The following is a 14,698-nucleotide window of genomic DNA, read 5'->3' as shown; positions in this document are numbered from 1 at the left end:
TTGGATGTGTCATATCAGCTGCCACATTTAATGCTGATTAACAAATGACTTTGTAGTCAAACAGGGTAAATATTTGACATGTTGCATGTTCAGACCTGCCATGATTTATGTTTGGTTAGTGGGACTTTGGTAAAGTAGGTCTATATAGCCTAAATAGTTCGATTTAAGAAATTATGCTATGAAAAGAATAGGCCACTATGAAGAATGGAAACAATGTTTTTGTGTAGCCTATACAGTGTTATGAATGAGTGTGTACAGACTGTAGGCAAGTACATTAAGCTAGACTATAATCTTATTTTAGCATTATTTTAGTGCTTCCAAACAATGTTATTTACTGTGTCAACAAATCTACTTTCAAGTGTACTGCCTCTTTCCTTTTCTCCACCCATCCCACTACTTCTCCTCCCCTCATCACTACCATGCACGTCTTTCCTGCCTTCCCCTACTTTCCTCTGGCCCTGTCCCTCCCCCTCTCCTTCTCAAAAATAACTACGGCGTACCATGGCGCTTTGCGCAAATCACAACTCTGTCTACGTGGCGCTGCACATCTCTCTTATTCACTCTCTTTTCTCATTCTTCTATTTAACCTCTCCTGTTGCAGGCATCGGATCTTCTGCAGGATCTGCGTCCGGACTCATAACCTCTTACGATGTTTTGTATTATACCGGGGTCCGTGCATACTTTAGCGAGGAGTGGGAGAAAGCTGCGGAGCTGCTCGAAAAGTCGATGTCTACCCGGGAGGCTCTATTTCGTACCCGACGGCAGTGCCATAAAGAATGTGTGCCAGCGGGATATGACAGGCTCCCAAAACTGGGTATGTGTATGTTTACTGTGTTGTATGTGTTCGGGTTCATAGGGTATGTGTGATAGAGAGTATGTCTCTCTGTCTCCACCTGTGTGTGCTCTGTGCATGCATTAAATATATTAAATCACAAGTTTCTGTTTGCCACTTATATTCACAGCTTGTATTAGGGCCTAGATACCTCCCAGGAATCAGTGATGACCCTCCCAGGAGTCAGTGATGACCCTATCTATGGTCATGAGTGCAAGACAGTCCTGGTATGGTACATTCCAGTAATGTTGTGTGTGTGTGTGTGTGTGTGTCCTCAGACACAGAGAAAGGGAATGTGTGGGACCTATGGGCAGTGGACTGGGTCCAGCGGCGGGCTGAGTGTGTGCGGTTCTGTTTGGGACGGGCTGTCACTCCTGCAGGACAGCTTCCCGTGTCTGCCGACATTGAGTATGAGTTCAGCACCCGGAACCCCTATAACTTCCTGCAGGTGGTCTACTGGAAGGTAACTGTTACCATACTCACCTGCTGTTTCATTATGTTCCTGTGCATATGTGTGGCTGACGGTTGAATTATAGCTCTGAAGAGCTAATTGCATGTTAAAGCAACTACATAGGTTATTCCACTGGTCGTTAGTTACTCTGGTGTAAGGCATATATGATGTAATGCCAGCTCACTTTACTACATACTGTAGCGACAATATCCTACAACTACAGCTGTGGTCTTCGTGCATTCTAGCTCATCTGGACTTTTGACTTTTCTTCGTCATCGTCTACCTCCTGTTATTTTTTCCTCCTCCCCCTCTTTCTCCTCCTCTTCATCTTTTACCTCGTTCTCTATCAACTTTTCCTCTCCCCCCTTCTCTTCTTCCTCAGCTAGGGAAAGTACAGAAGGCAGCGTCAGCAGCCCACACGTTCTTCGTGGCCAACCCCAGTCACCTGGAGATGAGGAACAACATTGAGAAGTATAGACGGATGGAGGGAGTAACAGAGGACGCATTCCAGGATAGAGAGATGGAGACGGAGAAACACTGGGTAATAAAAAAGAGTGGGAGAGGAGGAGGGTTGTGTGTGTGTCTGAGAAATGGTCAAATAAATGGTAGATTGGATGCATAAATAAGTATTTCTTACAACAAAATTTGTGAATATTCTTTGATTCCCACATGTGGCCTGAGGGTTCAAATTCCTCTCTCTGGGCTTCACCTGAAGTACCTAACCAATCGTAAAAGCCCTTTGGGCACACACAGTAACCTCTGCATGCACCCACAGCATTCCTGATAACATGTAACTAATGGAGTGTACTATAAATGAGACTAGATCATGTGGACTTCACTGGACTTTTGATATCACTAAAGCCTAACAGTAAAAAATAGAAATGCAGTTCATTCCACTGCTTTGTTTTGCTTGTCTCCAGCAAGTCTCCATGCTTTCCGTACTTACTATGCCCATTGGGAGTATAGGCCATCGACGACTCCTCTCCATCGTACTCTGTTCTTGATGTTTACCAATTACAGCCAACCTTTCCAGCTAACAATCGTCCCTCCTCTTACCCCTAACCTCCACCCCTCTATTAACCACAGGCCCTGTACGACTCTGCCCTCACCTCTGAGGCCTCCTCTGATTGGACGCACGCCGTGGAGAAATGGATGGAGTGTGTGAACGAGACACTGAGACAGACTGATGAGTGCAGGGCGCAGTGTGAGGTCGCCTCACAGCGGCTCCCTGAGAACAGAGGAGAGGACGGTATGGACGGGGTGTTTGAGAAGGCTGCAGGTGAGGAAAAACATGTTTGTTTAAAAATGTATATATTTGAAGGGTTTTATATATCCTTATTGAGATCGGACAGTGAAGAGGACAGAAAAAGTATGAGCGATTGTGAGTCAGAAGGGCATGGTTCGGCTTTGAACCCATGCTGACATTGGAAGCTGGGTTGTACATGTGGCACTAACCACTGGACCACACAGGTTACGGGAAAAACATGTTTGTGTTCATGAAGCTGGTTGTCTATGCAGGGCTATAGCTCACTCATTGCTAGTAGGCTGAACCTCTAGTAGGCCTCTAGTAGGCTGAAAATGTCTGTACGGTGATAGTGTTATATAGCATTATAAAGGCCTTATTACAGGGGGAGTGTTACCAAGTCATCTGACTGTAAACAGTATAATGTCACACAGTGCATAATTTGTTTGGTCCAAAACAAAGCAAAGATGTATAGGATACTACTATTTTTATTCTTATGCTATTCTCTACTTTTCTCATCTTTCCTTCTCCTTATCGTGTGATTTGTATCTCCTGTCCTCCAGCACTCTCCCTCTCCCTCCTGTCCTGCCAGCAGGCCTGTGTGACTCAGGTGGCGACACGACCCGGAAGGATTTCAGCCCAGGAGGACTTCCTACCCACACAGCTGGAGCATCTACACATCGCACAGTTCAAAGGTTAGACAGGGGAACGGTCATATCTGAAGTTACAGTAATGACCACATGATGACGCTAACGACAATTATGATGGTAACTCTGCTTCTACTGCAGCTGATGATACTGGCCTGACTATGGCACCTGAAATAAATGTATTATTTCAAAAAGGCTCTGGTGTTTCATACAGGAGTTGACATATATCTAGTGAACAACCAAAGCTCATTTCCCTCCCTCTCTCTCTCACCTATTTCCGGTAGCGGGCGATCTAGGAGGAGCGGTGCGTTCTCTGCGGTCTCTCCTCCTGTTCTACCCCTCAGACAAAGACTCCCTCAGTAACCTGGAGCTCTACACAGAGACACTGGGGGGTGACACTGAGGCACATGGGACAAAGCCCTCCCAGGTACTACTGGTGCTCAGCATAAAATGAACAACCCCTAGCCTGGCCCAATAGGGAGGTTTCATTTTATAAACGACACACCTCAAATTTTAAAGATACATTATTGTATCTTACTCTACTGTGAACACCAGTATATTGGTTTTCTTCATAGGCATCACTCTTTTAATTAAATTAAAATGTGTATGTATGTATGTATGTATGTATGTATAAATATATAGATAGATATTGGTCGCATACACATATTTAGCAGATGTTATTGCGGGCGTAGGGACATGCTTTAGTTTCTAGCTCCAACAGTGCAGTAGTATTTAACAATTCACAACAACACACACAAATCTAAAAGTAAGAGAAATATATAAATATTAGGATGAGCAATGTTGGAGTGGCATTGACTAGAATACAGTATATACATATGACATGAGTAAAACCGTATGTAAACATGTTATTGCGGGTGTAGGGATATATATATATATATATATATATATAATTTTTTAAATTAAAGTGACCATTGATTCCATGTCTATGTACATAGGGCAGCAGCCACTGAGGTGAGTCTAAGCCTCGGTCTCTGTCTTTATATTCTCAGGAGATAGCCAGGTATGTGAGCCGCTCACTGCAGGAGAAAAAGCTACTCTACTTCGGAATGGAAAACCTCAACTTTAATTTCACCGACCCGGTATGATGACGTTGTTTATTGATTATCGCTGGTTCTGGTTCGGCTCAGAGCCATAAAGTAGCTACTGTATATCAAGGCTATAAAAAAAATACAGCAGTTTGTTCCTTTTTGTGTTTTTGTCCTCCGATATAGGATCTCTGGACTCCAGAGGAGGTTGTTCCTGAGTTGCTGAGAGACACATGGAGGTAGGAGGAAAAGTGAAGGAGAAAGTTCATGCAAAAGAGGAAGGGATTGTGGAGAGAAAGAGGCTTTGAAGTGCTATTGGGTGGTTTGAAAGCCATTTCATTTTTGATTTCCAGAGCAGAAAAGGAAGTGCTGAATGAGAAATTGAAGGCGGGAGAGAAAGAGGTGGAGATGGACGATAGTGGGTTCTACGCCGGTAAGGATAAACATTAGTGTTTGGCATGTTAGAAGCACACATTGACGGATTGGTAATGGCAAAAAACATCATTGGCTTGGGTCACGGGATTGGGAAAAACTAATCTGATAAATACCTCTTTGATTTAAATGTGTGTTTGCGTTTGTGTGTGTGTGTGGACCCTTTTCCTGTGTCTCACTCACACCTCCGTTCTGTTCCATCCCCAGGGGGTCCCGTTCCTCAGGTTGGTGTCACCATCAGCATGGACGACAATTCTTTAAATGGAACTAATCGCGTCGTGCTGGACGGAGTTCTAGATCAGAAGGAATGCAACACAGTGCTGCGCCTAGCGACCGTAAGCTTGTATATTATTTGCTCAGAAAACCAGACTCCCTCAGACTCCCTTTTAATGAGCCCTGTCCCTTTGCTGTTTCCCATTGGATGGGAAATAATAGCTGAAAGTGCAATATAGTGAAAATCACACCGAGCCTATCAATGGCCATATCCTGTACATTGTATATACAGTTGAAGTCTGAAGTTTACATACACCTTAGCCAAATACATTTAAACTCAGTTTTTCACAATTCCTGACATTTAGTCCTAGTAAAAATGCCCTGTCTTAGGTCAGTTAGGATCACCACTTTATTTTAAGAATGTGAAATGTCAGAATAATAGTAGAGATAAAGATTTATTTCAGCTTTTATTTTTTCCATCACATTCCCAGTGGGTCAGAAGTTTACATACACTCAATTAGTATTTGGTAGCATGCTTGGGGTCATTGTACATTTGGAAGACCCATCTTGAGATGTTGCTTCAATATACCCACATACTTTTCCTTCCTCATGATGCCATCTATTTTGTGAAGGGCAAAGGTACCTACTGCAGCATAGCACCCCCACAACATGATGCTGCCACCCCCGTGCTTCACGGTTGGGATGGTGTTCTTCGGCTTGCAAGCGTCCCCCTTTTCCTCCAAACATAACGATGGTCATTATGGCAAACAGTTTTATTTTTGTTTCATCAGACCAGAGGACATTTCACCAAAAAGTTCAATCTTTGTCCCCATGTGTAGTTACAAACTAGTCTGGCTTTTTAATGGCGGTTTTGGAGCAGAGCAGCATCATTAAATAGTACCCACAAAACACCAGTCTCAACTTCAACAGTGAAGAGGTGACTCCGGGATTCTAGCCTTCTAGGCAGAGTTGCAAAGAAAAAGCCATATCTCAGACTGGCCAATAAAAATAAAATATTAAGATGGGCAAAATAATGCGGATACTGGACAGAGATACTCTGCCTAGAAGGCCAGCATCCTGGAGTTGTTTCTTCATTGTTGACGTTGAGAAGCTGCCCGTTGAGGACTTGTGAGGCGTCTGTTTCTCAAGCTAGACACTCTGATGTACTTGTCCTCTTGCTCAGTTGTGCACCGGGGTCTCCCGCTCCTCGTTCTATTCTGGTTAGAGCCAGTTTGCATTGTTCTGTGAAGGGAGTAGTACACAGCATTGTACAAGATCTTCAGTTTCTTGACAATTTCTCTCATCGAATAGCCTTCATTTCTCAAGAACAAGAATAGACTGACGAGTTTCAGAAGAAAGGTCTTTGTTTCTGGCCATTTTGAGCCTGTAATCGAACCCACAGATGCTCCAGATACTCAACTAGTCTAAAGAAAGCCAATTGTATTGGTTCTTTAATCAGAGCAACAGTTTTCAGCTGTGCTAACATAATTGCAAAAGGGTTTTCTAATGATCACTTATCCTTTTAAAATTAGAAACTTGGATTAGCTAACACAATGTGCCATTGGAACACAGGGGTGATGGTTGCTGGTAATGGGCCTATGTAGATATTCCATTAAGAATTAGCTGTTTCCAGCTAAAATGCTGATTTACAACATTAACGATGTCTACACTGTATTTCTGATCAATTTTATGTCATTTTAATGGACAAAAAATGAGCTATTCTTTCAAAAACAAGGACATTTCTAAGTGACCCCAAACCTTTGAACGTTAGTGTATATATATACTTTATGAATTCTGGCCCTGATCTTTATGTTTCTTAGGGATATGAGTCAGGGGGTGGATTTGGAATTCAGCAATAGCATAAGTATTCCAACAGGGCTAAAAGCTCATATCCTCCATGATGACTTCCTGTGTTGTCTCTGACAGGCAGCTGCATCCGCTGGGGACGGTTACCGGGGGCGACGGTCCCCACACACCCCCCATGAGAAGTTTGAGGGCCTGACTGTCCTCAGAGCTGTCAAGGTGAGAACGATGCATCTGGAGATTAAATCTATCCGTCTGTCTGTCTGTCGTTCGCTCTCTCTCACATGGCCACATAGCTAATGAATAGTTGAACACTTTTCTGGTCTGCAGTTGGCTCAGGACGGCATGGTGAACCAATCAGACGCTAAGCTGCTGCATGAGATGGGGGAGAGGGTGAGAACCCTCCTGCACTCCTACTTCAGGAGCCCCTCAGGACTCCATTTCTCCTACACACATCTAGTGTGCCGCAGCGCCATCACAGGTATGGTCCACTCAAGCAATGCCCTCTATTTCTTGGAATGATGGTTCCAAAAATGTCTTCATATTTCATGTTCATTTCCTTTCGTTCTGTTGATTCCATTATGTATTACATTTGTGGGTCTCAATGCAAAATGGCGCAAAGCTTTCCTATTCAAATAGGGTTAAGGCCTCTAGATTTCGTCACGCTTTTCCCATTTCTAGTGTAACCCAATAGCTAACCCCTGGCTTGTATCAGGTGTCTTATCTGCTCTGTGTTATGTCACCCTTTTGTGTTACCTGGGTCGTGTTCATTAGGGCACACAATGGGAAAACTGTCTAAAATGTTTTGCAGCGGAAAACTAAAATGAGTGTTTCTTATTGGACAACTCCAGGTAGTCCCTCCCTATTTCAGTCCATTTCTCTTCCATTTGGTGCCTAATGAACATGGCCCTCTTGTGTTGTGTGTCCTGTCCAGGGGACCAAGAGGGGAGACTGGACCTGTCTCACCCTGTTCATGTGGACAACTGTCTACTGGAACCTGAGACCAGACAGTGCTGGAGAGAACCACCTGCCTTTACACACAGAGACCTGAGGTACACACACACTCATACATGCGCGCGCGCACACACACACACTCAGACTGGCAAAACACATGCACACACAGAAGCATGCAGATGTCTGCACTGTGCATGCACAGACATGTAAATACACATAAAAAACACACACAAGACTTGGTAGTTGAGCTACTGTATATAACACCACATACACTCCCATGTGTATGTATTTGGACAGTGAAGCTAAAATGGTAAATTTGGCTCTATACTCCATCAGTTTAGATTTGAGATCAAATGTTTCATGATGCGACTTTATGCACTTTATGTATTTTGTCCCCCCAGTGTGAAGACGTCCTAAATATTTGGAGAAATTCACTTACAGCATATCAGAGTAGTCAAAAGTTTAGTATTTGGTCCCATATTTCTTTCACACAATGACAACAAACACGTGACACTTACAAACTCGTTCTGTTTTGCACAATAGTAACTGAATGGTGACTGGAGTTTTATTTTCTTCTAAGTGAGTAGATACGATGTTTCTGAAAACTTTAATTAATCCTGATAATGGCAAGATTATAAGAAAAATCATTAATGAATAATTATGAGTGAGATGACGTTCAGGGGCTAACAACAAAACATGCTAACCTCTCACCATTACCATAATAATAGGGGAGGTTAGCATATTTTTTTTATATTTAAAAAAAAAGGGTTGTGTCCTCTGATACACAACCCAACCTAGCCGCACTGCTTCTTAACCTGCGCATCCAACCCAGCCGCACCAATGTGTCGGAGGAAACACGGTGCACCTGGCATGCACTGCGCCCAGCCCGCCACAGGAGTCGCTGGTGCACGATGAGACATCCCTACCGGCCAAACCCTCCCTAACCCGGACGACACTAGGCCAATTGTGCGTCGCCCCACAGACGTCCCGGTCGCGGCCGGCTACGACAGAGCCTGGGCGCGAACCCAGAGTCTCTGGTGGCACAGCTGGCGCTGCAGTACAGCGCCCTTAACCACTGCGCCACCCGGGTGTGTAGATAGATGAGGGGGAAAAAACAATTTAATCAGTTTTAGAATAAGGCTGTAACGTAATGAAATGTGGAAAACGTTTAGGGGTCTGAATACTTTGCAAATGCACTGTATGTCCAAATACTTATGACTTCTTCAAATCGGGGGACTAGATACATACAATGCTTTTATTTCTAAACGGTAAAACAGATATGCATGAAAATACACTCAAATTAAAGGTGACATTGTGTACAGTCGCCCTCATATGACACATTTGATCGCCAATCCAAAATGCTGGAGGGCAAAGCCAAGTTTAAAAACACTGCTTCACTGTCCAAATCCATACGGAGGGGAGTGTATATAAATGACAGACACTCCCATCCTGAATAAACTCAAACCAGTACGGCGTGACATCTTAATACTACCAGGGTTTGATGGTCTCCTCATTCTAAGGTAAACAAACACAGCCTAGTGTAGATTATTGTTTTCAGGCAGCGGGGTGTGAGGGAATAATGTGACATGCCTCTGACAGTGTGTTATATAGTACCATTAGATTTGTTGACTAAGCAATAGAAATGGCGACTGACAACTTTGACTAGACTTGTTGTTAAATGCCGACTAAGACCATGTCTGATTCCATTCCAGCGCTGTGCTCTATCTGAACGATGACTTTGACGGTGGGGAGCTCTTCTTCACAGACAGGGATGCCAAGACTGTCACAGTAAGTCACTTGACATTTCAAACTCAAGTAGAACACTTTACACTGGCTGATCTTCACGTGAACTTTGACCTATGCCCCACCGGCCCCGGTCATCACTATCTGGCCATGCTAGAAAGGATGGAAGCACAGCTTTCTAACGTATGCAATTCGAACCTTAACCCGTTCAGTAACTAACGTAGCCCTAACGCTAAATTAAGAACAAATAGTGGGTATTGTGTGTACTTAGTTCTGATGATGTTGCCTCTTCTATCCATTCTAGCATGGCCCTTATAGAGGCTACCCTTTCTGACGCTCTTGCTCTCTTTCTTTCTGTAGGCCCGGGTGAAACCCACCTGTGGTCGACTGGTGGGGTTCTCTTCCGGTCCGGTCAACCCCCATGGTGTGACCGCGGTGACCGCTGGCCGAAGGTGTGCACTGGCCCTTTGGTTCACCAAGGAGAAGCACCACAGGGATATGGTGAGAACTGTTATTGGATTGGTTGCTCTATATAAACCTGTCCCGATCAGATATGTTTGGCATGACAATAACCATAGGAGTTGGTAAGACAGCACAAACCGATCTGGGACCAGGCTAATGCTATACAGTTTTTTTAAATTTTATTTTATTTTTATAAGGGAGGACCGACTGCTCGCTAGATGGTAATGTGGGAGCCACATTAGCCACAATGTGGCAGCCATCTTGGTAGGGAAGTGAAGTTGAAATTGGTTAGTGTTGCCCCTAACCATTTAAAAAAAAAAAATGTATTGTTATTAATGGTTAGGTAGGCGAAGCTGATCCTAGATCAGTGGTTAAGGTGAACTTCTACCACAAGCGGTGAAGTTACAAAAGTGACTGCAAGGTTATTGTTTATAGCAACGTACTGTACAGAGCAACAAGATCAGCTGCAGACAAACAAACAGAACATGCATGCAAATGTAATGGTTGTTTCTTTCTCATTTTTCACATCTAGCGCTGACAATTTAAAGCTATTTTCCCTATGGTAATTCACTTTTGTTTTAGATGGCACTTTTGAAGAATAAGTCAACGTCAGCTAGGGTTGGTAGTCAAATAACATGTGACAATAGGCACTTTTTTTATTTTACAGTTGGTCGGTTTATTAATGATCTATAATTTTAAGGTTGAACTTGAGGAAAGTTCCGGCACAATTTTCCCTAGATTCTGAAGGAGCACTTCTGCTTCCTACCCCTCTAGCCTGGATTTTGTCTGATCACGGCCGTGGTGTGAATAAGGTCCATTCAACCTCACTTTACCTCACACTATTGTACCCTCTGTGCCTCATGCAGGAGAGGGAGGAGGCTGAGTCCCTGTGGGCTGCGGATGGACAGAGTGTGATGAAAGGAGGAGAAGTAAAAGAGGAGGGAAGAGATGGCACCGCTGCCCCTGCTCGGAGTGGTAGAAGCGGAAGCCAGTCGTCGAGGAGTAGAGGGAGGGGCAGGGTGACAGGGGGAAAGGACGAGCTGTGATGAGCTGCTGTGATGGATTTAAAGACTGAACCACCCACGCTGAACAGCGGGGTAGTCCTGTTAACCTCCCCGTCCTACTTGGTGGACCGTCCCGGTCCAGCCACCAGTCCCCTCTCCCAAAAGACCATAAACTATTCTCTATTTTTACACCAGGCTTTTCAATCCCTACCCATGCTCTTTCACTTTCTCTCCCCCCCCCTCTCTCTCTCTCTCTCTCTCTCTCTCTCTCCGAGACCATTTGTGAAAGAAGGTATTTTTGTCTATCTCTCTCGCTCTCTTTCGCTCCCTCAGTCTTTCTCTTTGAGACGGTGTTGTGTGATTGTGTGTCTTTCCACCCCCTCCATTGACAATCAGTCCATTTGTGTTACAGTGTAGGCCTTAGTGTTTGCTATGTAATGACCGTTACATACCTGCTGGAGAAAAGTAAAAGGAATTGAATAAAAGTTATTCAAAATGGTGGAGAGGGAGTGAGAATGGAAACAAGCCCTTGTTGCAGATATAGAAGAAAAAAGCCATAGCTGAGGTGCCTCTGAAGTGGCATCTCCCCTCTGTCGGGAAGAGGTATAAGTGGGAGAGAGAGAATTTAGAAACCCCCTTTATTGGGTCAATGCCGTACATTACACACATGTACATTAAGAACATGACATATTAAACATCGACATCCACAAGAGCTCTCATACACAACCCTGTAGAAGGTCAACTCCAAACCTCCTGCATGATCAACTGTTTAACCCTTTACACCCATACCCATACCCATTCGCGGGTTGAAAAAGGCAGATTTAGAACATAGTGGCTGTACAGTAACAGGCTTGTACAGTAACATGCTCTCCATGACGTTAGAGCTCTGGCCCTGCGCGTCACGGCGCTGTATGGGTTTTGACTGACTGCCGTTTTGAACTTGAGCACCAGCGCTCGACAAAAGAAGTTGCCCTCCCGCTAATTGGGCCACCTTTGCAAATTGTTTTGTTGTCCGAGTGAGCGAAATGCTGTACATTTTACGGTGACTTGATGTATTTGAAAGATGCGACGTTGAGGATTATAATAAATACAGCTTTGAAGTCATAGTTCAAATGTACACTTCACATTTCCAAACCATGAAACTCATGTCAATGTTTATGATCACTGATTGATGTACAGTTACAAGATGACATGGCATCATACCCTGGGTTGTTCTGAACCGAATGAGCTTACGTTTGTTTATTGCTAAGAACATTTGCTGCGGCACACTCACCTGAATGCACCCAGGACTCATTTCTATGCGCACCAAAATTACGATTTGTTTTTTTTCTGAATTGCCTTGTGAAAGCATAACACTAAGATCGATCCCTTTCAATTGCTACCATGGTTATGCATATGGTTTTCATATTTGTTCTGGAATAAATATTTCAATTTAGCCCTATCCATATAAACCAATTCCCACGAGTGTAACGGGTTAAAACATCAACTGCATTTGACTAGAGAGAGAGAGACTGAGGGAGAAAGAGAGGGAGAAGTGGGGGGGTTGAGGGAATAGGTGTGGATTCTAGATTCCATTAACAGATTTCTTCAGGGCCAGGCTGCCCTTGAACTCTGTGGAGATGAAGACCATGAAACCAAGAGAGGGTTAACGTGTGAGTCAGAGATGGAGGGGAGGCAGAGGAGGGGAAGGGAGGAGAGAGGTAGACACATAAGGAGAAAGAGATGTCACACCTGCTTAGGGACTAGACTGTGCAGTACAGAAACACTGACATAGAAAGGGAAAGACAAAGAGGGAGGGGGAGATAGACAAAGCTCTGCAATGCACAAAAAACTGATGCTTCGTGGGGAGAGACGTAGAGAGAGGTATGCAGAAGGGGGGGAGGATAGAAAGAGAGATTACCGTTAATCCCTCATAAATGAGTGCATTTGTTTATGAAGTTTAGGAAATCTCTCCCATTTAGAATATGGAATCATAATCCAACTAGAATTCATTTCATAATTTACATCCAGTCTGACACACTCACTCACTCCCATTTAAACACCCCCATTTATATCTCCCCCTCCTCGCATTACTGAGTCACGGCCAGTCAAGCACTGTTTACGACCCATATTAACTCTCTCTCCCCCCCCCCCGTGATGCAAATTTGGGTCGACTGGCCCGTTAATGGACTCATGGTTTTAACCGCTTCCATCCCGTAGCCTACCCTCTCCAGCCGGTGCATTCCCAAAAAGGCCCCGTTAATCTGTGTTTAAACAGGCGTACATCTATATCGCGCATCTCAAAGCATCGTCACACTTTCACCCCACTTTCTAGCGTCAAATGATGTGTATACAAGTGATGTGCTGTATATCGGCAGTACTTCATCTGTTGAATATCACACGATTAGTAATCAATCCCCCAAACAAATTGATATAAGATATAACGTAAAAGGAGTCATGGGCCAGATAGTAAAAGCATCACCACCGTATCATTTAAATGCGCAAAGGAACACGTCACTTGAATGTGTTGAATCATTTTCTTTATGGTTTGATGTGATGGTGTTTTCCACAGATATAGGACTGTTCTCATTCTATTTCTACGGTGTTTCCTCTAATTGAGGAAAGGACACACATCCATGTAACATGCAGTATATACACCTAGGTGTACAAAACATTAGGAACACGTCCTCTTTCCATGACGTAGACTGAGCAGGTGAATCCAGGTGAAATGTCGCTTCAGTCAGTGTAGACTGAAGGGGAGGAGACGGGTTAAAGAAGGATTTTTTTAAGCCTCGACACCTAAGACTTTGGATTGAGTGTGTGTGTGCCATTCAGAGGGTGAATGGGCAAGACGAAACATTTAAGTGCCTTTGAACGTGGGGAAGGTAGTAGGTGCCAGGCGCACCGGTTTGTGTCAAGAACTGCAACGTGCTGGGTGTTTTCACGCTCAACAGTTTTCCGGTGTGTATCAAGAATGGCCCACCAGGAGGACATCCAGACAACTTGACAAAACTGCGGGAAGCATTGGAGTCAACATGGGCCAGCATCCTTGTGGAACGCTTTCGACACCTTGTAGTGTCCATGCCCAGACGAAATGAGGCATGTCCATATCCGTATATCCTTTTCAGTATGTCCTATTCCGATTTAAGCAGACATTAGCTACTGCCGGTTTGATTGAATCCTTTTTGATACTATATACTGTCAAGTCAAGTGATCCTGCCACACCAGTGTTGGTTACTGCCATCACACTATAGAAGCACATTGGTCAAATGTGACAAATAAAGACCGGCATACAAGCAGCTCAACGACTGACCCAGACAGGGTAGTCTAGTATTAGATCGGGTATCACTTAAGTGTCTTCCCAGGCTGTTTGTTGATGGCTGATTCCTCTGGCTGTGTGATTTTACATTTAATCCCCTCCTCCCCTTTCCCTTTGTTTAAGACTTGGAGAGAGGGACAGTGGGCTGCTAATGGCTGTAGTGTTATAATTACGCTGTATAGCATCACAGAGCAACAGAAGGCTCAGTGCTCTGTCCTGGCTGTCACATCCCTACTGCAGCCAAAAGCTGCTCTGCAGGCTCACTGCTGGCGCGTGTAGCTTAGCTGAATGTGCGAGACCAATAGAGACGACCACACAAAGCTTAATAGATTACAATTCTCGGCCCCACGCTGGTTCTCTCAAATGCCCCGCCGCACCTCTTGCTCTCCAACTCTCTCTCACATTCGCTCGGTCTCTCCCCTGAATCCAGCGTCAGCACTGTCAGAAAAAGGCTGAGTGTCTGTTCGCTCAAATTAGTCCTGTTGCTATTTGACCATGCGAGAGAGAGTGGAAGCATTGGGTTAATACTAACTATCCATGTAAAGATAAGTTCAGAAAGTCAAAGGGAAA

The 14,698-nt window shown here is 44.2% G+C and overlaps 1 protein-coding gene across 1 annotated transcript; it reads left to right on the top strand.

Annotated features, from left to right (window-relative positions):
* Positions 1–395: 395 nt before the first annotated feature.
* p3h3 (prolyl 3-hydroxylase 3) lies at positions 396–11,328 on the top strand. The gene is made up of 16 exons (XM_021595796.3): positions 396–814; positions 1,111–1,295; positions 1,666–1,824; positions 2,370–2,562; positions 3,090–3,221; positions 3,458–3,600; positions 4,184–4,273; positions 4,406–4,458; positions 4,573–4,652; positions 4,859–4,986; positions 6,791–6,886; positions 6,998–7,148; positions 7,602–7,719; positions 9,334–9,409; positions 9,725–9,865; positions 10,693–11,328. Exons 1-16 carry the CDS (start codon positions 502–504, stop codon positions 10,870–10,872), a joined length of 2,238 nt encoding a protein of 745 aa, XP_021451471.1. The 5' UTR covers positions 396–501; the 3' UTR covers positions 10,873–11,328.
* Positions 11,329–14,698: the final 3,370 nt, after the last annotated feature.

This window comes from Oncorhynchus mykiss, chromosome 3 (genome assembly GCF_057628025.1).
Source record: "Oncorhynchus mykiss isolate SJ-2025 chromosome 3, ASM5762802v1, whole genome shotgun sequence".
Taxonomy (NCBI): Eukaryota; Metazoa; Chordata; class Actinopteri; order Salmoniformes; family Salmonidae; genus Oncorhynchus; species Oncorhynchus mykiss.
Note: the sequence above shows the minus strand (reverse complement) of the source record. Positions and strands in the feature narration are given on the sequence as shown.